The sequence below is a fragment of the Puma concolor genome, chromosome D4 (genome assembly GCF_028749965.1).
Source record: "Puma concolor isolate L17-30 chromosome D4, mPumCon1.1.hap2, whole genome shotgun sequence".
Lineage (NCBI taxonomy): Eukaryota > Metazoa > Chordata > Mammalia > Carnivora > Felidae > Puma > Puma concolor.
The window spans coordinates 6,412,842-6,435,969 of NC_141679.1; the positions used below are offsets into that span (position 1 = coordinate 6,412,842).

The following is a 23,128-nucleotide window of genomic DNA, read 5'->3' on the forward strand; positions in this document are numbered from 1 at the left end:
GTCCAAGATTGAGTGGGATTTGGGGAGGTGGAGCTACTCTGGAGGCTTCTGCAGAAGAGTTAGAAGTAATCTCAGAGGTTCACACACACACATGGCTTATTGAGGAGGACCAGGAACAGCATATCTAGGGTTGAGACATTCTGTCAATGGTTTAATGCCAGTTATAGCTTGTCAACAAGTGAGTGACAATCCCAAAGAAGTATGTGAAACAGATCAAATCTATGGTTTTTTTTTTGTTTGTTTGTTTGTATAGAAATGAGGGAGTGAAATTGAATGCCAGTCACTCAATGAGGGGGTCATAGTATTAATTCAGATGTTTGGTAAAGCCCCTGACTTAGGTTCAGAAAAGGGAAGAAAGGCAGAGGAAGGAGAAACTCATCACAAGACAATCGACAAAACAATTGACAAGTGATCAGCCATACAGGAAAGAAAGAGAAGCAACAAGTTGACTGTGGTTTTGAAGCCTGAAAATCAAGACACAATGCTGATGCCATTGCAGAGGGGTAGAGTGGAGGAAAGACTAGATCAAGAGCCGTTTTACAGGGAATGCCACGAGTGGGGTTTGAGTCATGAAGTAATTGAAACAACTCAAGACAGATGAAAGCCTCACGTTTGGGGCACAATTCAGTGCTAGAGACAAACATGTTATTTCCAACATGCAAATGCCAATTGACATTGGGGGAATGAATTAATTCTCTCAGAGGGAAAGTATATAAAAACACAGGTTGGAGGAAAAAAAAAGTCTGAATTCCCTCTGACGGATGCCTCCAAATTAGGAGAGCAGGAGTAGGAGTCCAGAGCAGAAGGCAAAGAAGAAACGGTCCAAGAGTATGAAAAGCTCCCCACTGTAGTATCTCAGAGCCAAAGGAAGAAAATCCCAAGAAGCAGAGGGATTGATAATACAGATCTGGAAAATTAGAACTGGGAACCAGCCTCCAGAGGTGTTAGAGAGTGCTGGAAGGCATTGAGGTGATTGGTGCTGGATAAACTTTCAGATTCCTGTATCTATTGGAATTCTGTCAGTTGATTAAAGATGGGGGGACCACAAGGTGCAGGAGACAGGTGGAATGGTAGAGCAGGCTGTGACAGGAAGAGACCAGGCTGCAGAAGCCTCACCGCAGGGTGACTTAAGTATGCCCCAGTGAAGGTACGTGGTATATTTGGGCACTGCTATGTGGAATAAAAACGTCACACAACAATCTATGGATCTCTATCCCATGCATCTTAAAGCAAGTTGACTCAGAAGCACAACCTGAAATACTGCCTCTGAGCCCATTTGCACTGTATCCTGCTCAAATCAACCCCCATCTGCTCCCTGTGTATTCCACAAACGCACAAATGACCCACATCTGGCGATTCAACTGTGGATTCATCAAATCAAATCGTTTTCCAACTCAACAGGCACCCTCTGCATGATTGAGGCACTGTGCCAGGCATTGAGTTTCAGAGAACCTAAAAGGTACAGTCCTTGCCCCTGAAGACCTCCAGTCGAATGGAAAGGCTCCCGAGAAAGAGAAATCTGGGGAGAGCACATCTGGAAGCTGCAGGTCAGCAAGAGCCGCTGGTAGAGAGAGTTCAGGTAATGAAGGCGCATAGACCACTTCTGAGAGGCAGGAGCGATATGGTGTTCATGCATTCATTGACGTCTTGGGCTTGGAAGGGAGCTCAGAGAAAATCCAGTCAATTGGCATTTAACTCTGGATACTACGTCTGATTACTATTCACACTGAATATTCTTACTGTGCACTGTGTTAATCGATGTCTGCAATTCCCTTGCACAGAATCATAGAATTTCAGGAATAGAAAGCTTATTCATAGGCAATTTCACTCAAGCTGCTCACTTCACCCCTCTCCCACATGAAATCCAAGGTCCTCTCTTTTCTACTATTTGCACCCAGGCAGTGAGCAATACATAGCAACAGTGTTCTTTCAGTTAGCTAATCTTGCTCTAATCGTTTTATATAGAAAAGTAAGTCTTTTAGTAGGCCTCGAATCTAATTTAGTAAGCCTCTAATCTAATTAAAACTAACAGTTGCATGTACTATAAGTTAATTTAATTGTAGTTGGTTTTTTTGTTGCTTTTCTTTGTTTTAAACAGTTTACTCTTAGAGCATAGCTTGTAAACGCAGATTAGTCTGGAACGCTGCCTGCCTGCCAAAGGGATAGTTACAACCAGAGATCTGAAGTAAACAAAAAACAAAACAAAACAAAAAAACAAATTTTTAAGTTCCATTAACCTTCCCCAAATTCTAAGCTGAGAGAGAATCTCAAGATAGTTAATTTTTTTTTTTTGCACTGCATATTTATTCTGTGCAGGAAAAAAAAAAATCTCAGCTCATAAATCTTCCCAACATGAGTAATACGTATACGAGTGAGCTTGAGAAATCCCACTATTTTGGAGACAGCAAGATATTAGCTTGTTAGCGTGCCTGAACATAACTGCCGAGGCAGATGTTCTCCTGCTTGCAATGATGTAAAGGGAAAGTGTGCCCACACTTACCTGACCGTGGCAGCCTCATCATCGTCTGCAACACCAGTTCAGTGAGGAGGAAATCTCAACCTACTGGATACTCACATCAGAACTTGGCCCCACTCCACAGGCAAAGACGTTAAAGAAAAGAAACAACAAACAGTAGCTCCTGCGTCAGACTCTGTCATAGGAGTCAACTGAACAAACAGCCAAAACCAAACCAAACAAAAAAAAAAAAAAAAAAAAATGTAGGTTGCTCCCTAAACCACTGCAACAAGCCTCAGCTCCCAGCCAGGATTCTTCCCAGCTGGCAGAGGGACATGTGAGGACGGGCCACAAAAAGCTGTCACGTAAGGCACGTTAGGGAAGAGAAGAAAAGACATCATCTCCATCTAGCTCAGGCTTCCTTGTAACACGAGGGTAATTCAAACCAAAACTAAGTCTGAGGAACTGGCTGAAACCCAGCCTACTGAGAAGTTTTGGTTTTGCTTTTAAGCACTGCTCCTCTGCCCTCAGGTGCACCTTGCAATGTGTCCCTGAAGAAGCTGGTGCACTTAGTAGGAAAAGGGGAGGAAGAGAACACCAGCACATTCTAGCTGTGTGCCAGGGACTTTTTGCAGGTGCCTTTGTTTGTTTCCTAGTGCTGCTGTAAGAAGTTACCACGGACTGGGTGGATTAAGACAGCAGACACTATGCTCAAGGTTTGCCCACATTTCTGGAGGCAAGGTGGGTGAAATCAGGTGTCACAGGGCCACTCCCTCTAAAGGCTCCAGTCAAGAATGCCCTCTTGCTGATTCCCAGCTTGCGGTGTGATTCTGGCAAGCCTTGGACACTCTCCTGGGTTTGTAGCTGATCACTCCAATCTCTGTCTCCATCTTCACAGGACTTTCTTCTCTTGTGTATCTTTGAGTGTCCTTTCCTTTTCTTAGAAGGACACCAGCTATTGGATTAGGGCCCACCCTAATCCAAGATGACCTCAACTAATCACTTCTGCAAATACCTTGCTTCACATAAGGTCACATTCTGAGGCTCCAGGTGGACATAAATATTTGGGGAAATTGTTTGACCCACTACAGGACTCCATTCTCGGAGCAATGTGTGGTCTACATACCATCGGGCCCATTTTACATATGAAGAAAGAGTCGAGGTCAAGCAACCCTTCCTCAGCTGCATGGCTGAATTTGGACTTAGGCCTCTGTGGTCCCACTACATGTGAGGCTTTCCAGCAGTGAGACTCAAAGTGGGTGCAGAACAGGCCAACTTGAGCGCAAGGCTGGATGACCAACCCATTCCTGCCGCCCCATTCCCTTGGGCTCATAGGTGTGGCCTGAGCAGGGACAAGGCTCTGAGGTGCACGTAGGGTGTGTGTTCTTAGCCGCATTTATCTAATATTTTCTCGTACTCTCTCCATGACGTGCCTTAATTGGTTTTCTTCTGAAAAAGCAGCCTTCTTCTTTCTTCCTTGTTCTTTCAACTGCATCCGTTAAACAAGAAGGAATAAAACTTGTATTGGCTACAAACGGGACTGGCTGCCTATTCCTCAAGGATGGGGCTGTGTCTGTGGGAAGCCAGACTTCCTCTGGGGACCTGCTTCTCCACCCACAGCTCTGGGTGTGTGGTTTCAGGGGAGATGCCTGCTCTTACCTGACCTTCTCCAGTTACCGTGATAGTCTAAAGAAAGGGCATAGGTCCCCCGTGTGGCTCTCAGAGTTTAGTGTCTTCAAGATCCCCACACCATCCATCAGAGTTCTGCCTGTGTTGAAGGGGGAGACCCACTCCCCGCTGTATCTCTCCCTCTGTGCTCTAAGCCCCCTCCCTCTCTGTCCACCTCTTCCCTCCACTCTTTCCTCTGGGCTCTTGCTGAGCAACTGAGGTTTGGGGGGACAAAAAGACTCATCTCAAACCCAGAGAAGGGCCGGGAGTTTTGACAAAGTTCCCAAACGAAACTCAAACTGGAATCTCAGCACACTTTACTGCCTCAGAAATCCATATGTCTCAACGAAACACTGGAGGGGTAGATACCAGTGTTAACAGTGCATTTCTGGGTGGAGGACTTACAGGTGATGTTTTAGTTTCTTCTTGTGACTTCTATTTTATTTCCTAAATAACTTGCCATGGACACAGATGACTTTTGTAAAGATGTGAAAATAATCATCAAAAATCAGTAATGGACAGTACAGTTCAATTGCTAACCAACAGCAACAAGAAATCAGTTTAAGAACTTGGCCAAGGGTTTATGTTTGTTTCCAATCTATTTAATTTAGTGTCGTTCTCTTTATCACAAAAGATCCCTGAGGCATAGTTGACATGCAGAATACAGACCCCTCCATGTTGCATTGATACTTACTAATGGAAAATTAGAACGTAGGTCACAAATACTGCAATATGATAAGAATAATGACCTCACCAGTGTCTACCACCAGTCTCCAAGGCCTCCAAGGTCCATTTCATAGAAGGGAAAATTGAGGCAAAGAGACATTGTTCTGCTTTACCAGGATCACTTTGTAAATGCAGGGCAGAATTCACTTCTATACTTTCTTCTCCAGATATTTTCCTCCAGATGCAGTGTATATAATGTAATGTGATGTAAATGTTCATGTAAAGCATCTAGAAAAGTCCTTGTCCAATAGCAGGAGATAAATCAGTGTTAACTGTTCGAGATCCAAACAACAAGTCCAACCTTTCCCACCCTGCTTGGCCTTATAGAGAAAAAATAAAAGAATCCAGCCTAAGAATGAGAAAAAAAGTGCACCCAGGGTTTTGGAGAAATGAACAAAGACCAAGAGCTTGGGAAGGGGTGAGAATTTCAAGGAGTCAGGAGTTTATCTGGAACTAGCCTTAGCAACCTCCCCAAAGTCAGAAACCAAGGTTTTATTTTATTTTTTTAAATATAATTTATTGTCAAGTTAGCTAACATACAGTGTATGTTACAATGTGCTCTTGGCTTTGGGAGTAGATTCCCATGATTCATTGCTTACATACCGCATCCAGTGCTCATCGCAACAAGTGCCCTCCTCAATGCCCATCACCCATTTTCCCTTCCCCACCCTGCCCACCATCAACCCTCAGTTTGTTCTCTGTATTTAAGAGTCTCTTATGGTTTGCTTCCCTCTCTGTTTGAAACTATTTTTTCCCCTTCCCTTTTCCCATGGTCTTCTGTTAAGTTTCTTAAATTCCACATATGAGTGAAAATATATGATATCTTTCTCTTACTTATTTCACTTAGCATAATACCCTCTGGTTCCATCCATATTGTTGCAAATGGCAAGATTTCATTCTTTCTCATTTCTGAGTAGTATTCGTGTGTGAGTGTGTGGGTGTATGTGTGTGTGTATACACACACACACCACATCTTTATCCATTCATCAGCTGATGGATGTTTGGGCTCTTTCCATAATTTGGCTATTGTTGAAAGTGCTGCTATAAACATTGGGGCACATGTGCCCCTCTGAATTGGCACTCCTGTATCCTTTGGATAAATTCCTAGTAGTGCTATTGCTGGGTCGTAGGGTAGTTCCATTTTTAATTTTTTGAGGAAACTCCACACTGTTTTCCAGAGTAGCTGCACCATTTTGCATTCCCACCAACAGTGCAAGAAGGTTCCAGTTTCTCCGCATCCTCACCAACATCTGTTGTTTCCTGAGTTGTTAATTTTAGCCACTCTGACCGATGTAAGGTGGTATCTCATTGTGGTTTTGATGTGTATTTCCCTGATGTTGAGTGATGTCGAGCATCTTTTGGTGTGTCTGTTGGCCATCTGGATGTCTTCTTTGGAAAAGTGCCTATTCATGTCTTCTGCCCATTTCTTCACTGGATTATTTGTTTCTCAGGTGTTGAGTTTGGTAAGTTCTTTAAAGATTTTGGATACTAACCCTTTATCCAATATATTTGCAAATATCTTTCCCCATTCCGTCAGTTACCTCTTGGTTTTGTTGACTATTTCCTTTTCAGTGCAGAAGCTTTTTATCTTGATCAGGTCCCAGTAGTTCATTTTTGCTTTTAATTCCCTTGCCTTTGGAGATGTGTCGAGCAAGAAATTGCTGAGGCTGAGGTCAAAGAAGTTGTTGCCTGCTTTCTCCTCTAGGGTTTTGATGGTTTCCTGTCTCACATTTAGGTCTTTCATCCATTTTGAGTTTATTTTTGCGTATGGTGTGAGAAAGTGGTCTAGTTTCATTCTTCTGCATGTTGCTGTCCAATTCTCCCAGCACCATTTGCTAAAGAGACTTTTTTCCATTGGATAATCTTTCCTGCTTTGTTAAAGATTAGTTGGCCATACATTTGTGGGTTCAGTTCTGGTTCTCTATTTTATTCCATTGGTCTATGTGTCTGTTTTTGTGCCAATATCATACTGTCTTGATGATTGCAGCTTTGTAGTACAGGCTAAAATCCGGGATTGTGATGCCTTCAGCTTTGGTTTTCTTTTCAACATTACTTTGACTATTCTGGGTCTTTTGTGGTCCCATATAAATTTTAGGTTGTTTGTTCTAGCTCTGAGGAGGATGCTGATGCTATTTCAATTGGGATTGCAATGAATGTGTAGATTGCATTGGGTAGTATCGACATTTTAACAATATTTGTTCTTCTAATCCACGAGCATGGAATATTTTTCCATTTCTTTGTGTCTTCTTCAATTTATTTCATAGGTTTTCTATGGTTTTCAGCATACAGTTCTTTTACCTCTTTGAGCAACTAAGGCTTTGATGTGTGTTGATGTGGAATGTGATGAATGGCAATGATGGCTAGCCCCCTCTCTTGAAGATGGAGAAGGTCACAGGCAACTGGAGGCAGAGAGAGAGGGGAGGAGACCACCTGGGGCCTCCCTGGAAACCAGTCTTCCTTGACTCATGATGAGTCCAGGGACTGGAGGTCGGCCTCTAGTGACCCACCTGATCTCTACCTGCTAAGGAAGACCTTGCCTTAATATGAGGGAAGGGAAGGTGGGGAAGGGTGTTCTGGCCAGAGCAACAGAGATGGGTGTTTATTTTTAGAAGGAATGAGGTCAAAGTTTGGCTCATTCTCTGAAAGCAACTCAGATAAAAGGGAGGCTTATTTTAAGTTGAATGGGTTCATGGGAGCTACTGATGAAGTACTTCCCCGTCCATCTCCCCTCAGTTGACTAGTAGGGAAGAAGTTCCTTTGAGATAGCTCCTTGTGGAGAATAAAGTTACTGAAGTCACAACTGTCAGACCTCAGTAAGGGGAGTCTCTGAGGCATAGGGCTGAGAAATGAGGGTGGAAAAGGCAGGGGTGGGAGAGGTTGAACTGGTCAACCTTTCTTTTTTCTTTTCTTTCTTTCTTTCTTTCTTTCTTTCTTTCTTTCTTTCTTTCTTTCTTTCTTTCTTTCTTTTCTTTCTTTCTTTTCCTTCCTTCCTTCCTTCCTTCCTTCCTTCCTTCCTTCCTTCCTTCCTTCCTTCCTTCTTTCTTTCTTTTCTTCCTTCCTTCCTTCCTTTCTTTCTTTTTCTTTTTTTCTTTTTAAGTTTATTTATTTATTTTGAGAAAAAAGGAGAGAAAGAGCTCATGCAAGCAGGGGAGGAGCACAGAGAGGGGGAGAGAAAGAGAATCCCAAGCAGGCTCAGGCACTGTCAGTGCACAGCCTGATGTGGGGCTTGAACTCACGAACCCTGAGATTAGGACCTAAGCCAAAATCAAGAGTCAGAAGCTTAACTTACTGAACACCCAGGCACCCCTTCCACCAGGCTTTCAAATTTAAAACACAAGAGAGGGATTCCAGAGACCAGAAGGACCTTCTGGGGTCCTGGAGGGGATATGTACTGTTCTCTTCTCCTCTCATCTTTGGGAGGGAAGAAAGGGATGCTGGACATCCTGAAGTTTGAAAGTGCTCTTCATAAAATGTAACACCTGCTGCTTGCCTGGGGTTTCTGAAGGTGAGAGGTTCCCTAAAGTACCCCATTTCTGGGATGTCAGAAGGGCTGTGGGGTTGTTTTCAGGGATGATGAAAATGGAGGCACCCCTCATCCCAGGCCTTCCTGCCCTCAGTGGCCATTAAAAACTCCATGGTTCCTGTGGCCTCAAGGGACACAGAAGGGGGATAAGCCACAGGCACAGGGGTCCTTGGCCTTTATTAGAGTACCATCACTGGCCTGACCCAGACCCATCCTGGGGATATTTGCCTCTCTCACTCCAAGAGAGCTGACCCACATGTTTACCCTGTTCCTGGAGTAGGGGGAGATTGAAAAGGATGTGAGACTGGAATTTCAAGTGGAACTGGGCTCTGGCAGTTCCCCTAAATGTTAATCGTAGAGTTACCATATGACCCAGCATTCTACTCCTAGGCATGTAACCAAGAGAAAATGAAAATGTATGTCCATACAAAAAGTGTACCCCAATGTTCCTAGCAGCATTATTCATAATAGCCCCCAGTGGAAAGAGCTCAACTGCCCAGTAGCTGATGAATGGATAAATACACTTTTGTGTATCCACCCAGTGGAAAAGAATTCAGCCTTACAAGGGAATGAAGTACTGATTCAGTCTATAGTGTGGCTGAACCTTGACAACATCATGCTCAGTGAAAGAAGCCAGTCACAAAAGACCACATACTGTATAAGTCCACAGATATGAACTGTCTTTAACAGACAACCTCTAGAGACAGACGGTAGTTAGTGGTTGCTGAGGACTCGGACTAGGAGGGGATATAGAGGTGTGACTATTAAAGGGTATGGGGTTTCATTACAGGATGATGAAAATGTTTTAAAATTTATTGTACTGATTGTTGCACAACTCTGTTTATATACAAAAAACCATTGAGTGGTATATTTTAAAGGGGTGGATTGTATGGTATGTGAATTATATATCAGAAAGTTGTTAAAAGAGCTGGAACTGAGCTGAGTCATAAGTGACCTGTGAGGTATGAGATTGGACTGAGATACGATGAAGGTTTCTCTCTACCCATCAGGCAGGGGGATGGGCAGGAAGGCAGAAGGCCTCTTGACCATGTAGCCTAGGCAAGCTCTTCAGAGGGAAACCAAAGAAGGGAAGGGAGGGACAGCCCTGACTAGAATTCTGGTCCTCATTCCAGTCCCTTCTGCAGACTGGCCTGTGGTTCCAGTGTCAGGTCTGCCTAGGTAGCTGGTAGAATTGCCATTTTTGCTCAAGTGGCCTCCATTACATCAGACAGTTCTAATAACACAGAGGAGCAGCAGAGCTTGAGATCCCCTTACTGCTATATGCTGACATAGGCATGGCATCATTTCTAGGGTGGTTTTGGGGGAAGGACAAGGTAGAGACAGTTAAGGAACTAAAGTGTCTACGTGCATCCCAACATTCCTCCATTTTCCTGGTCTTGACTCATCTCTTGTGGGACAGAGGGAGGCAAGAGTGTTGGCCCCAGACATTGAGGCCTGCTCTGAGATGAACCTGGTGTGGTCCCAGGAACTCAGGACTGAAGGATCCCCAGAACCAGCTTAAAATTGTGTACCCATTTCAGTGTGTGTGTTGGGGGTGAGTTTTTTCCCACACCAACAAGCAGTTCTTGGATACCAGCTGGGTGTCCTACAATTCAACTCAATTCTGACACTATCTACCCAGAGGTAGTATCAGATTCTACAGGTGGAGGAGTCAGTGATACAAGACTGTCCCCACTTCACATACCAGTCACAAGTGCAGACTGTCACCTGTGCTTCTGACTGACCAGCTACTGATCAGAGGTTCCCACCACCCCTCCTTGGGTTTGAGTAATTTCCTAGACAGGCTCATAGACCTCAGGAAACCAATTTACTTGCTAGATTACTAATTTATTACAAAGGATATTAAAAATACTAATCAACATCCAGATGAAGAGATACAAAGGGTGAGATCTGAACAAAGGCCCTCCTGTCCTGAGAGAGTTTGAGCCCAGCACAGTGGCATATAGAAGCATTCTGACACCACAACCTGGAAGCTCTTTGAATCTTTTCCTTTTTTTTTTTTTTTTTTTGATTTTTAAAAAATGTTTATTTATTTTTGAGAGAGAGACAGAGTGTGAGCAGGGGGAGGGGCAGAGAGAGGGGGAAACACAGAATCTGAAGCATGCTCCAGACTCTGAGCTGTCAGCACAGCGCCTGACATGGGGCTTGAACCCCTTGAACCGCAAGATCATGACCTGAGCCAAAGTCAGACACTTACCCGAATGAGTCACACAGGTGCCCCCCTTTTGGGTTTTTAGTGGCTTCATTCCATAGGCATGATTGTTGGTTGAAATCATTGGGCACTGGTGATTGATTTAACCTCTGACACCTCTCTATTGTCAGGAGGTCAGGGCGTTAAAACTCCAAAGTTCCGCATCTCTAATCACTGGTTGGTTCTCCTGGAAACCAGCCCCAAACTTAGGTGCATCCATAAGTCACCTCACTAACATAACAGAAACACATTTACAGTCCTCATCACTTAGGAAATTCCAAGGTATTGAGGAGCTCTGTGCCAGAAACAGAAACCAAAGGCCAAATGTGTATTTCTTTTAGAAATCATAGCATCACATAGCCCTTTCATCCAGGAATTCCCTAACCACGGTTCACCACAACTACAACAAGGTCCCAGAGTGGAATGGAGGAGGGAATCTTTCTCCTGAAGTCTAGATTGGCATCCTTTGCCCTTAGAGATCTTTAGGAGGAGACGCAGTAACTGGTCAAGTGGAGGGGACACCTAAACTCAACCTCAGATAAAGGAAATAAGAAGTTCTCGCATTGACTCTTGGTTTCAACTCCATTTAAAAAAAGAAAAAAGAAAGTGAAATGATTCATATTTTCATCTTTTCAAATACAGTCAGAGATAGGAGAAGACAGCTGACTCACGTTTTGAGGAGACTGACCCATATCAGTTTTTCCCAAACCTGGCTGCACATCAGAATCCCCTGGGGAACTTTAAAAACATAGAGGTGCCTGGACACTCCCCCAGACCTTTTGATTGAAAATCTCCATGGTTGAGGTGCAGAGATATGCATGTTTTTGAAACTTTGAAAACAGGTGATTTTGATGTCACCAGCATGCCCTAATTGATGGCTCAGCATTAGAGAATCCCTAGGTTTGATTACTTTGTTCACCACCATCCTTGTGAAGAAAAGTGAGTAAAAGGGAGGAAGAGAAAGTGAGAACTCCCCGGCCAAAAGTGGCTATTTCAATATGTGCCTTGTATCTGTCTATGTTTCTTGGATTTTCTTTTGTAAGAAAAGCAGATATCAGGATCCTCGGTTTACCCTTGGGGGGGTAATATGTAAGCATTCAGACATGAGTTACTCACCTAACTCGTGGCATGTGGGGATTTAGAAACCATAGTAATCGCAGAGAGGTGGGACTATGTGTAGAGTAGACATTAGTTGACACAGAGGGCAGAAACGTTAAATCAGCCTCTACTCCCCACTAGCTGCTCTGAGGGATTGTGGTAAAATGCCTGAAGTACGAGATGGAGTTTTGTAATATTTTCTAACTTAGATAGAAAGCCTAGTATTTCTTGGAGCACCTGGGTGGCTCAGTCAGTTGAGCATCCAACTCTTGATTTCAGTTCATGATCTCACAGTTTGTGAGTTCGAGCCCCATATTGGGCTCTGCGCTGACAGTGCAGAGCCTACTTGGAATTCTCTGTCTCCCTCTCTCTCCCTGCCCTTCCCCCACTTGCTCTCTCTGTCTCTCTCTCTCTCCCAAAATAAATAAATAAACATTAAAAATTAAAAAAAAAGAAAGCCTAGTATTTCTTGAATTAGGTAATTCATATAAAACAGGGCCTGCTGGTGCCTTTTGCATAAGTGGCATGTTAAAAATTAGTGACTTCTTTATTTAATGAACATTTCTATTCTGAATGTGGTGCCAGACAAGGTAGAAAACAGAACACTAAAAATAAATTCTGATGCAAGCATTGCTTTCCCAGACTGTTACTCTGATAGCATAAGGCCACATGGCCATAATTTCTAGTTATTCACTCCACAAAGGGTGTTGTTTAATTGAACAATGTTATGGTCCTGGCACTGGGGATGCAGAGGTGCTCAAGACATTGTCTTTGCTTTGAGGAGCCATGTCCAGTGGGGAGAATGACACATGAACAGAATTATTGTAGAGAGAGGTAAATGCAGGCACAGAGAACGCCCAACTCAGCTGTCTTCTAGCCTGTCTTGACGACTTGCCCATTGAGGGATCCAGGGGCCTCTCAGCCTGAGATAGGATGTTGGTGATGACAGTGGGGGGCAGTGTAAGTGCCACAACAGAAGTAGCTCCTAGGTCCATACATGGTACGGAGGGGAGTAATGCATTGTAAGTCAGGAGGTCTAAGAAGTCTTTCTTATTTTACGAAAGAGGAAATTAAAGTTGAGAGGAGATAAGTGAACAGGTAGCCAATGGGAGGCTGAAGACCCTTCAGAACAATAGAGGAAGAGGATGGAGTGCTACTCCTATCACCCACTCACCCATTCTCAGACCTCCCTGCAGATAAAGAGCAGGTGAACTGTCCATGGAGCCGCACACGGGTCATGATCGGAGACCTCTGCCCAACTCTCTGTTTCATCTTGTACCAGCCCTGAGACCTTGAACAAAGGACTTTCTCTCTTGGTATCGTTTCATTATCTGTAAAACAGGGGTAAATGTCAAATGTAGAATGTTGTGTAGATTAAATGGTTTGAGACATGGAGAGTGCTTAGAACAGAGCCTATTAACACATAGTAAGTTCTCAATAAATGTTATTTATATTATTCTTATGCTGTTACCTGGTTGGTATGGTCAACCCAAGATTGTATTCATAAAAATATGATTAAAACCTAGCTCATTCTTTTCCCCTCAGAATTAAAACGTAAAAAGTTTAGTTTGTTTTTTCAGATTGCAAAATGACACATTATATCATTGCTAAATATATTTTTTTTTAAGAAAAGAGTAAAGATTACCCAAATAGTGCGCCTGAGTGGCTCAGGTGGTTGAGAATCCAACTCTTGATTTTGGCTCAGGTCGTAATTCCAGGGTCATGGGACTCTGTGCTGAGTATGGAGCCTGCTTGAGATTCTCTTTCTCTCTCCCTCTGCTCCTCTCTCCTGCTCGTGCACTCTCTCTCTCCCTCTAAAAACAATAATAACAATAAATTAAATAAATAAATAAATAAATAAATAAATAAATAAATAAGATTACCCAAATACACCTGAGATAATCACTAGTATTTTGGTGAACATAATTTTCTATAGCTCTCTGGACACACATGTATGTATGAATGAAATTTTAATAAATGCCATTATATTAAGATGCTGTTTGTTCACTGAACTTCTTTTATCACTCATCAAAATTGCCATGGGCATCTTTCCATGTCAACAATTATAGGTCCCATGATTACTTGTAATGACTCATGAGTATTTCATTGCATCACTACACCATAATTTATTTAAGCCATCACTACTGAGAACCACTTAGGTGATTTCCAGTATTTCTGATATTATAAAACAATGGAACCACAAATGACCTCACCTATGTGTATATATGACATGGGTCCCTGTCTGATTATTTCCTTGGAAAAGCCTGCTGTAAGTAGTCTGTCTGCATCAAAAGGTATATACCTGAAGACATGTGTCCCAGGAGAGTAACACATATTGTGGAAAAACAGACTGGCTGGTCATCTGGCTTGACAGTACTTACATGAATGTGGCTTTTGCCACAATTCAGGACCTAGTTGTGGGAGTTGAAGTGGGCCAGTGGTGAGTTTGTGGGAGGGCAAATATTCGGAGGCAGTCTCCGCCCACAAGTTTCAAACATGTTCCTGTACCAGCAGGTAATTTTTCAAGCCTGAGAAGGGGCTCAGTGGGAGAATTTACTGACCTCGTTTGGCCACCAGGGCCGTACAATTTCTTTGAATATCTGGCTTTTCCAGGAAATCAGACTAGGAAAGTTCATTTGTCTGAAAAATGTCACTTAAATTTTGAGGAACTTGCTGAGGGTATAATGTCCAAGGGTATTTTGCTCCAATCATGTTTGGGGAAGATTTTTCCCCAGCCCCACACTTTCTTTATCACCTGGCCAGCAATCCTGGGCCTTTTCCCTAGCAAATAGAGCTGAGACATACAGTAAGAAGGATGAGAGGTGGTCATGAGATTCAGCACCTTCTACTGGCCAGAGAGTAATAAAAGATGAGTTGAATATGGGAAGGAATTGGACATGGGCTGGACTGAACAAGACTTGGGCAGTCAGATGGACTCTTCTAACAGGTGGGTGAAGGGAAAGAAACACGTGGCACTTCACCTTAAACCCAAGGTCCACCACTCCACACACTGGGCTCCAGCCTCTTTTCCTGACATCCTCGGATCCTGCTCTGGGGTGGGGCATCCCATCACACAGGCTTGGTGTGGGAGAGGAGTGATCAGGAGGAACTGATGGAATGGGCAGTCTACTGCTACTTGTAGCGATTCCTAGCTGAAGAGGAAAGCAGCGATACAAGCTAACCTTCACGGCGTTCTAAATGTTGCTAGGGCAGTTCCAAGTGCTTTGTGTGTATTAACCCAATTAACTCTTACAACAACCCTAGAAGGTAGGTATGCTCATTGGTATCATTTTATAAATAGGGAAACTGAGGCACTGAGAGGGCAGACAATTTTGCTGAAGGACATATACTGAGTAAATGGGAGAACTGAGATTTAGCCCCCATAGTCTAGCTCCAAGTTGTTTTATTTATTATTGCTCTCCTTTGTGTTTGTAATAGTGAGCATCTCTGATTCTATCTGCAACCAAACACTACTGAAATAATCAGAAATATATATTATATACATATATATGAGAGATATCCTTAAGAGAAACCAATGGGAGTTCTCGAGCCTGTTTAAAGTGAGACCTCTTAAGAGTATCAAACCTGACAAATAAACGGGGATTGAATGGAGCCCCTCCTGGCCTGGGATTATAAAAGAGAACAAGATCTTTAGGGACAGAACCATGGATTCTAGTGGCAGGATTTGTGACATTATCTGACAGTGGCATGCTTTGAATTAAAAGTAGGGGGTATGTTGACATTTTTGCTTCTACTCTTTGTCAGCTCTAGTTCCTTTACTCTTCCCCTCCTGTTCTCTCTGTCCCTTTCTTCATAGGCGGCAGCTACTTTGTGTCCAATAGACATATGCGTTATATGGGTTATTGATCTCTCTTGCAGCCAAACACTCTGTGTGTGTGTCTATATATCTTTATATCACCTATGTATACACACATATGTTTCATACATACAAATTTATCTCTACAGATTGTTAGTTTTCTAAAAATATTAAGCAATCAAATTCAACAAACCATTTATTCTATATACTGTATGCCTAAGGTAGTTAAATTATTACCTTAATGCTCAATAGAACAGGAAAATAGTTGAGTCAAATGAGGTACCAAAGGCTGCTAAAGGCCCAGCCAGACATGATACTAAGGATGAAGAGACATATATTCTGGGAATATAGGAGTGGACCTAGTGGACTGAGTTAGCAAGCTGTGGTGTGCTGGCTGGGAAGGAAGGAAACTGGGCTAGCCAGGAGGGCTGAAGAGAGGGAGAAATGCATGTTCATTATGGATACAATGGCCAGGATATTCACTCCCTGTCCGTACCCACACTGGGACAGTCAATGCCTCTTGTCCCCTAGCAAAATGAAGGATCATCATGGTACTTTAATTTGCCAAAAGCTGACTTGCAACAGACATTTGCTATTATCTTTTCAATAGATGTGTGTGTGTGTGTGTGTGTGTGTGTGTGTGTGTGTGACATTATTCATTTCCAGTAACTTCTTGAAGTTCAAACCAGAGCATTCTCATAACCATCCTGACTTTGAGGAAGTAGTCTCCTGTCTTACTTCCCTCTCTCCACGTTCACCCCTTTGTTCCCCAATTTTAACTCCTCTCTTTATAGCCACCAAAGTTGAAGCTTCCCTGACTGTCCACAGAATTCCCCAGTGACTCTCTTTCATGTAATCTAGGAGAAATATCAAAGAGAAACTTCTTTCTGAGCTCCATAATCTACATTTATAAATCGTTCTTAAGTAGCAGTTTGGGTCCTCTGGATCCACTTTCTCTAGAAGTCCCAACTGTCTTCCCAATTGACTACCCAGAAATACCAAACCTCTTGAGAAATAATATTTATTCTTTTTTTCCTAATGTTTATTTATTTTTGAAAGAGAGAGAGAGAGACAGCACGAGTGGGGGAGGGGCAGCGAGAGAGGGAGACACAGAATCTAAAGCAGGCTCCAGGCTCTGGCTGTCAGCACAAAGCCCAACGTGGGGCTTGAACTTAAGAACCTCAAGATCATGACCTGAGCCAAAGTCAGATGCTTAACCAACTGAGCCACCCAGGCGCCCCAACAATATTTATTCTTTCTAAGCAATATAATGAATCACTTTTGGAACAAAGAAGGATCTATATCCCAGGATTGTAGAATTATACAGAATATCCAGAAAGAATTTAAAGCTGTTCACAAGGCTCTCATACAACAAACAAGCACAAATGGAAAGTGGGTCAAGAAAGGGTAGGGAAAGAAGAATAAAGCCCAAACCACAGAGTCTCCTCTTCTTCCTGGGCACAAGCCAGGAATGCATGCTCCCTGTCTGAATACACAGGCTTGCTGTGGTTGAGCTACCATCTGCTTTTTTCCAGACCTTGACACCCATCACCTGATTGTTCTCCCTGCTTCCATGTCCCTACATTGTAGCAAAAGTGATCTCATAACACAAGCAGGATCAATCATTCTCCTCCTTAAAGCCTTCAGCAATTTCCCATTGCATTTAGAATGGAAACCAAACTCTTGACCATGCACTCAAAGTCCTATATGGCTAGCTTTCCAATTTCATCTTGTGCTTTTCTCCCTCCTTCATTTGCTACTCTCCTGTCACTCTGGTCTCCCTTCTATCCCTTGATCATGTCAAGCTCAATCCCACCTTAATGCTTTTGTGCAAATTGTACATCCTGCTGGAAGTACAACAACTTTTGTACGGCTCAGTTTAAATGTTACCTTTTCAGAGAAATCCCTTCCCTATTCATTGTCTGTAAAGTCATTTCATGACTCTTAAATTTTATCTTGGTCTTTTTATTATTTTTTTTAAGTTTATCCACCTATTTTGAATGGGGAGAGAGGGGCAGAGAGAGAAGGAGAAAGAGAATCCCAAGCAGGCTCTGCGCTGTCAGTGTGGAACCCAATGTGGGGCTCAAACCCACGAACTGTGAGATCATGACCTGAGCCAAGATCGAGTCAGATGTTTAACTGACTGAGCCACCCAGGTGCCCCTACCTTGGTCTCTTATTTATTGGTATTGTTGCACTTATGTAGTCATTTATTTGTTTATTATGTATCTCCACCTTCACTCCCAGACCCTCATCCAGATTGTGAGTTCCACCAGGCAGGATCCAACCCATGTATGTTTTGTTCTTTCCTATATCTTCAGTATCTAGCTCAAAGCTTGCCAGGCAGTAAATACTCATTAAATATCAGTTGAATTAAAAAGTCAAATTTGCTATAAGTTTTCCAATCCAATGTTGGACAGTTAAACAATTACTAATACTTCTAAGGTTGATGGTAAAACAAAAAAACTTCTCACTTGAGGAAACACAATTACTTTGGCATTAAGATCAAAGAGAAATTTTTCCTAGAGTTCCTTAGAAAGCACATTATGTAATGACGTGAACAATGTCCTCATCCATATTTTTAGAGTATATTCAATGACCAGTTTCAAAAAGTGCTTTGTTAAAACAACCTCAATAGAGGCCAATGACATTATAGCTATTTTAATTCAATGTAGTCTTTTCTTGCTGGGATACCAATACTAATTTGGTCTTGATGTTCAGCTGTAGCCAACACTGATAGCTCTCCCTCCAAATTCATAAACTCCTTTTTCCAGCTAGATTATGTGTCCCAGCCTCCCTTGCAATTGGGTATGATCTTGTGACTGAATTGTAACCAATGAAATTCTAACCAATGAAATTTTAACCAATGAAACCAATTCATAAAAACTTTCCACTGAGCTCCTCTATATTCTCCTAGTTTAACAAGCTGTATGGAGGCCCCCTAAGGAAACCTCAGAAACCACATACTGAATATAACAGGGCCATTATCCATCTGAGTCCTTGATTGACTACACAGAGCAGACTGCCTACCCAGTCAGTATCTACTGACTCTGTCCTTTTCTTATAGAAATTTTACCCCATGCCTATGGACAGAACATACATATTCTTCTACCAGCTCATGTTCAGCACTTACAATGTGCTTGAGTTTTCTTACACATATTAACTCATGTAATTATCCTAACAGCTCTCTTGATTCAGGTACTATCATTGGCTCCATTACACACATCAAGAAAGAAAGAAGTACAGCAACTTAACCAAGGTCAAAGAAACAGGAAGCAGCAAACCCAGAATTCAAACCCAAACAGCCTAATTCTACAGTCCCTGCTCTCAATCACTCTCCTACCCTATTTTCTAACAGAGTTTTATTGAACTCTTTGTTGACATAGGTGCCAACTAATTAACTAAAGCCAAACGTTAGTCTTCAGCCATGCTTGTGATCCCTATGTCCATTGGAAATACGTTAATACTTGGCATGAATTATTGTGAGTCAATAAAACACTCTACCAACCACTGTCCGGTACATATAAGTGTAATCCTGGATGCAAACTATGTCTGGGTTTCTTCCTTTTGTTTCTTCAGTCTCTTACAGGGAGGCAGAGGCAGTGATAAGACTGTGTGAGTCAGCAGGGGAAAGATGATGGAGTAGAAAAGCATCAGGAGTTTGTTTTTCCACCTGGACAATAATTACAGTGGCAGAATCTGTCTGATACAACTATTTTGGAACTTTGGAATCTATTGAAGACTTGCAATTTCCAGGGGAAGGCATGATAAACTGCAGTTAATTTTGATACATTTCAGCTCATAGCACAATAGCAGCTGCCTATTTCCTACCCCTAGTCCTATGGCAGGAGGCTAGCTATGCACATATTCCTGGAATAGCCCACACACAGCTTGTGGGAGCCAGGGCAGGCAAAAAAGACCCTATTCTCCAAATATTGAGGATTTTTGCCCTTATCACTGATTGCTGCATCTAACCACAGAGGTGCAGACAAAGAGGCAGCGGCCATTTTTGTTGCAACTCCTCTCATTGCTGCAATCCCCTCCCCCTCCGGCTGACATGACTTCCAGGGGACTTAAAGGGTCAAAGCCCTTTTTCTTACTATCCCCTAAAACTTCACATTTTTCTCTTTTTTTCCCTTTGGGGAGCCAGACAACAAATACTAGGACATTTATAACTGCAGATATGGGGAAATTTTTAAAGTGACTGCATATGGCCAGAGAAAGGAGTAGGTTCATAACAGACCTGAGAAGACCTTAAGTTTACACCTTGGTAAAACTGGCACAGATTCTTGGCACAGAGACAGACTACAACAATAACAACAGCAACAACAACAAAATAAAAACAATATACAAAAACCACAACAAAACAGCAAACTCTAGGGAATATGGAGAATCTTATTTCTAGAGTTAACACATGATTAGATTCAAATGTCTTATTTTCTACCAGAACAACAACAACAAAAATAAGGCATACAAAGAAACAGGAAAGTATGGTACATTCAAAGGAAAAAATAAATCAACAGAAACTGTCCCTGATAAAGACCTGATGGCAGATCTACTAGAAAAATACTCTGAAACAAGTGTGTTAAAGGTGCACAAAGCTCTAAAAGATGATATGGAGGAAGTCAAGAAAATGACATATGAACAAAATAGGAAGACTGATAAGGAGATAGAAAACCTAAAAAGAAACCCAAAAGAAATTCTGGAGCATAAAAGTACAATACCTGAAATGAAAAATTCACTAGAGAGATTCAATGGCAGATTTGAAAGGGCAGAAGAAAGAACCAGTGAACTTGAAGATAAGACAATGGAAATTATCAAGTCCAAGGAACAGAAAGGAAAGACTCTGAAGAAAAGTAAACAGAGCCAAAGTGACCTGTAGGACACCACCAAGTGAGCCAGAACATGCATCACATGAGTTCCAGAATGAGAAGACACAGAGAAAGGGGCAAAGAGAATATCTGAAGAAATAATGGCTGAAAACTTCCCAAATTTGATTAAAGACATGAACATAAACATCCAGGAAGCTCAATGAACTTTCAGTTCTGAACTCCACTGAGACACATTATAATCAAACTTTTGAAAGACAAAGACAAAGAGGGAAACTTGAAAGCAGCAAGAGAGAAGCAACTCATCACATACAAGTGATCCTCAGATAAGATTATCAGCAGATTTCTTATCAGAAATTTTGGAGACCAGAAGGCAGTGAGCCGATAATTATTACTACTAGACTTGCTCTGCAAAGAAATGCTCAAAGGAGTCCTGCAGGGTGAAATGAGATGACAACAGACAGTAACTCAAAGCCATATGAAGAAATAAAAATCTTGATAAAGATAAATACACAGGCAATTATAGAAGCCAGTATTATGGTAACAACATTTTGTAATTCCACTTTTTGTTTTCTAAATGATTTAAGAAATTAATGCACTTAAAAGAATTATTAGTTTATGTTTTGGGGGATACAGTATATAAAGATATAATTTTGTGACTTCAATAGTCAAAATGGATGGGGACAAAGTTGTAAAGGAGCAGAATTTTTGTATGTTACTGAAGTTAAGGTAGCATAAATTCAAATTAGAGTGTTAGAACTTTAAGATGTTAAATGTAATCCCATGGGAATCATGAAGAAAATAGCTATAGAATATACGAAAGAGAGAGAGAGAGAGAGAGAGAGAGAGAGAGAGAGAGAGAGTAACTTAAGCATTTCCCTACAAAAAATTAAACACAAAAGAAGAGAGTAATGCAGTAAATGAGGGACAAAAAAAGCTATAGGCTATATAGGGTATAGAAAAATGACAAAATTAGGTCCCATCTTATCCATAATTACTTTAAATTTCAATGGCTAAAACTATCCAATCAAAATACACAGATTGACAGAATGGATCAAAACACATGATACAACTGTATGCTGTCTATAGGATACTTACTTTAGTTCCAAAGGTACAAACAGATGGAAAGTAAAAGGTTGGAAAATATATTCCATGCAACTAGTAATGCAAAGAAAGCAGGGGTAGCTATACTAATATCAGACAAACGGACTTTAAAACCAAAAAGTTTGCAAGAGACAAAGAAGGACATTACATATTAATAAAAAATTAATACAGCAAGAAGATATAACATCCCATTTACAATAGCATCAAAAAGAAAAAAATACTTAGGAGTTAACCAAGGAGGTTTAAGACTCACAAAATGAAAACCACAAAACATTGCTGAAAGAAATTAAATAAGACACAAATGGAAACACACCCCATGTTCATGGGTTGGAAAGCTTAATATTGTTAAGATGCCAGTGCTACCCAAAGCAATCTACAGATTCAGTGAATCTCTATTAAAATCCCAATGGTATTTTTTGCATAAATAAATAAAATGCATCCTGAAATTCATATGGAATCTCAAGGGGCCTCAAATAGCCAGAGCAATCTTAAGAAAGACCAAAGCTAGAGGACTCACACTTCCTAATTGCAAAACTTACTACAAAGCTGTAGTAATCAAAACAGTACAATATTGGGGAAAAGGCAGACATATAGGTCAGTGGGATAGAATAGAGAACCCAGAAATAAACCCCTCAACATATATGATGAAATAACTTCTGGCAAGCTTGCCAAGACCACTCAGTAAGTAAAGGACAGTCTTTGTAATAAATGGTACTGGGAAAACTGGATATCCACAGGCAAAATAATGAATTTGAACCCTTATCTAACACCATATACAAAAATTAACTTAAAATGTATCAAAGACTCAAATGTAAGAGCTAAAATAATAAAACTTCTAGAAGAAAACATAGAGCAAAAACTTGATGAGATTGGATTTGTCTTGAATATGACATGAAAGGCACAGGCAACAAAAGAAGATATAGACAAATGGACTTCATGAAAAATTTTAAATTTTGCACATCAAAAGACAATGTAAACATTGCAATAAGGCAACCAATAGAATGGGAGAAGCTATTTGCAAATCATATATCTGATAAGGGATTGATATCCAGAACTCCTAAAAGTCAACAACAATAAAAGCCTGATTAAAAACTGGCAAAGGGCTTGAACTGACATTTCTACAAAGAAGATACATGCATGGCCAGCAAGCACATGAAAAGATGTTCAACATCACTAATCATTGGGGAAATGCAAATCAAAACCATAATGAGATACCACCTTACACCCTAGAGTGGCTACTGCCAAAAAAAAAAAAAAAAAAAAAAAAAACCAAAACAAAAAAAAAAACCCAGAAAATAACACGTTGGTGAGGATGTGTAGAAATTGCCCTTGCATACTGTTAATGGGAATGTAAAATGAAATGGTGCAACCACTGTGGGGAACAATATATCAATTCCTCAAAAAATCACTGTATGACCCAGCAATTCTAGTTTTGAGTATATGCACAGAAAATAATTGAAAACAGGGTCTCAAAGAGGTGTACCCATGTTTATGACAGCATTATTCACAATACCTGAAACTTGCAAGCAACCTAGGTGTCCCATCAACAGATTGATGGGTAATCATAATATAGTGTATACATTCAATGGAATATTATTCAACCTTAAAGAGAAAAGAAATTCTGACATATGCCACAACCTGGATAAACCTTAAAAACATTATGCTAAGTGGGTGCCTAGATGAGTTAGTCGGTTAAG

At 41.4% G+C, this 23,128-nt stretch overlaps 1 protein-coding gene across 4 annotated transcripts in view; it reads right to left on the reverse strand.

Annotated features, from left to right (window-relative positions):
• The window catches only part of PDCD1LG2 (programmed cell death 1 ligand 2), a 103,030-nt gene extending 100,114 nt beyond the window's left edge, over nt 1-2,916 (reverse strand). For 2 of the 4 annotated variants that reach the window (XM_086684875.1, XM_086684876.1), the window contains exon 1: nt 2,501-2,915. In XM_086684875.1, the coding sequence (XP_086541001.1) occupies nt 2,501-2,522 (22 nt within the window). In that variant the 5' untranslated portion in view covers nt 2,523-2,915. Of the gene's footprint in view, nt 1-2,500 lie in introns of all 4 variants that reach the window. The other 2 variants (XM_086684877.1, XM_025931672.2) reach the window with 2 other exon arrangements.
• Nucleotides 2,917-23,128: the final 20,212 nt, after the last annotated feature.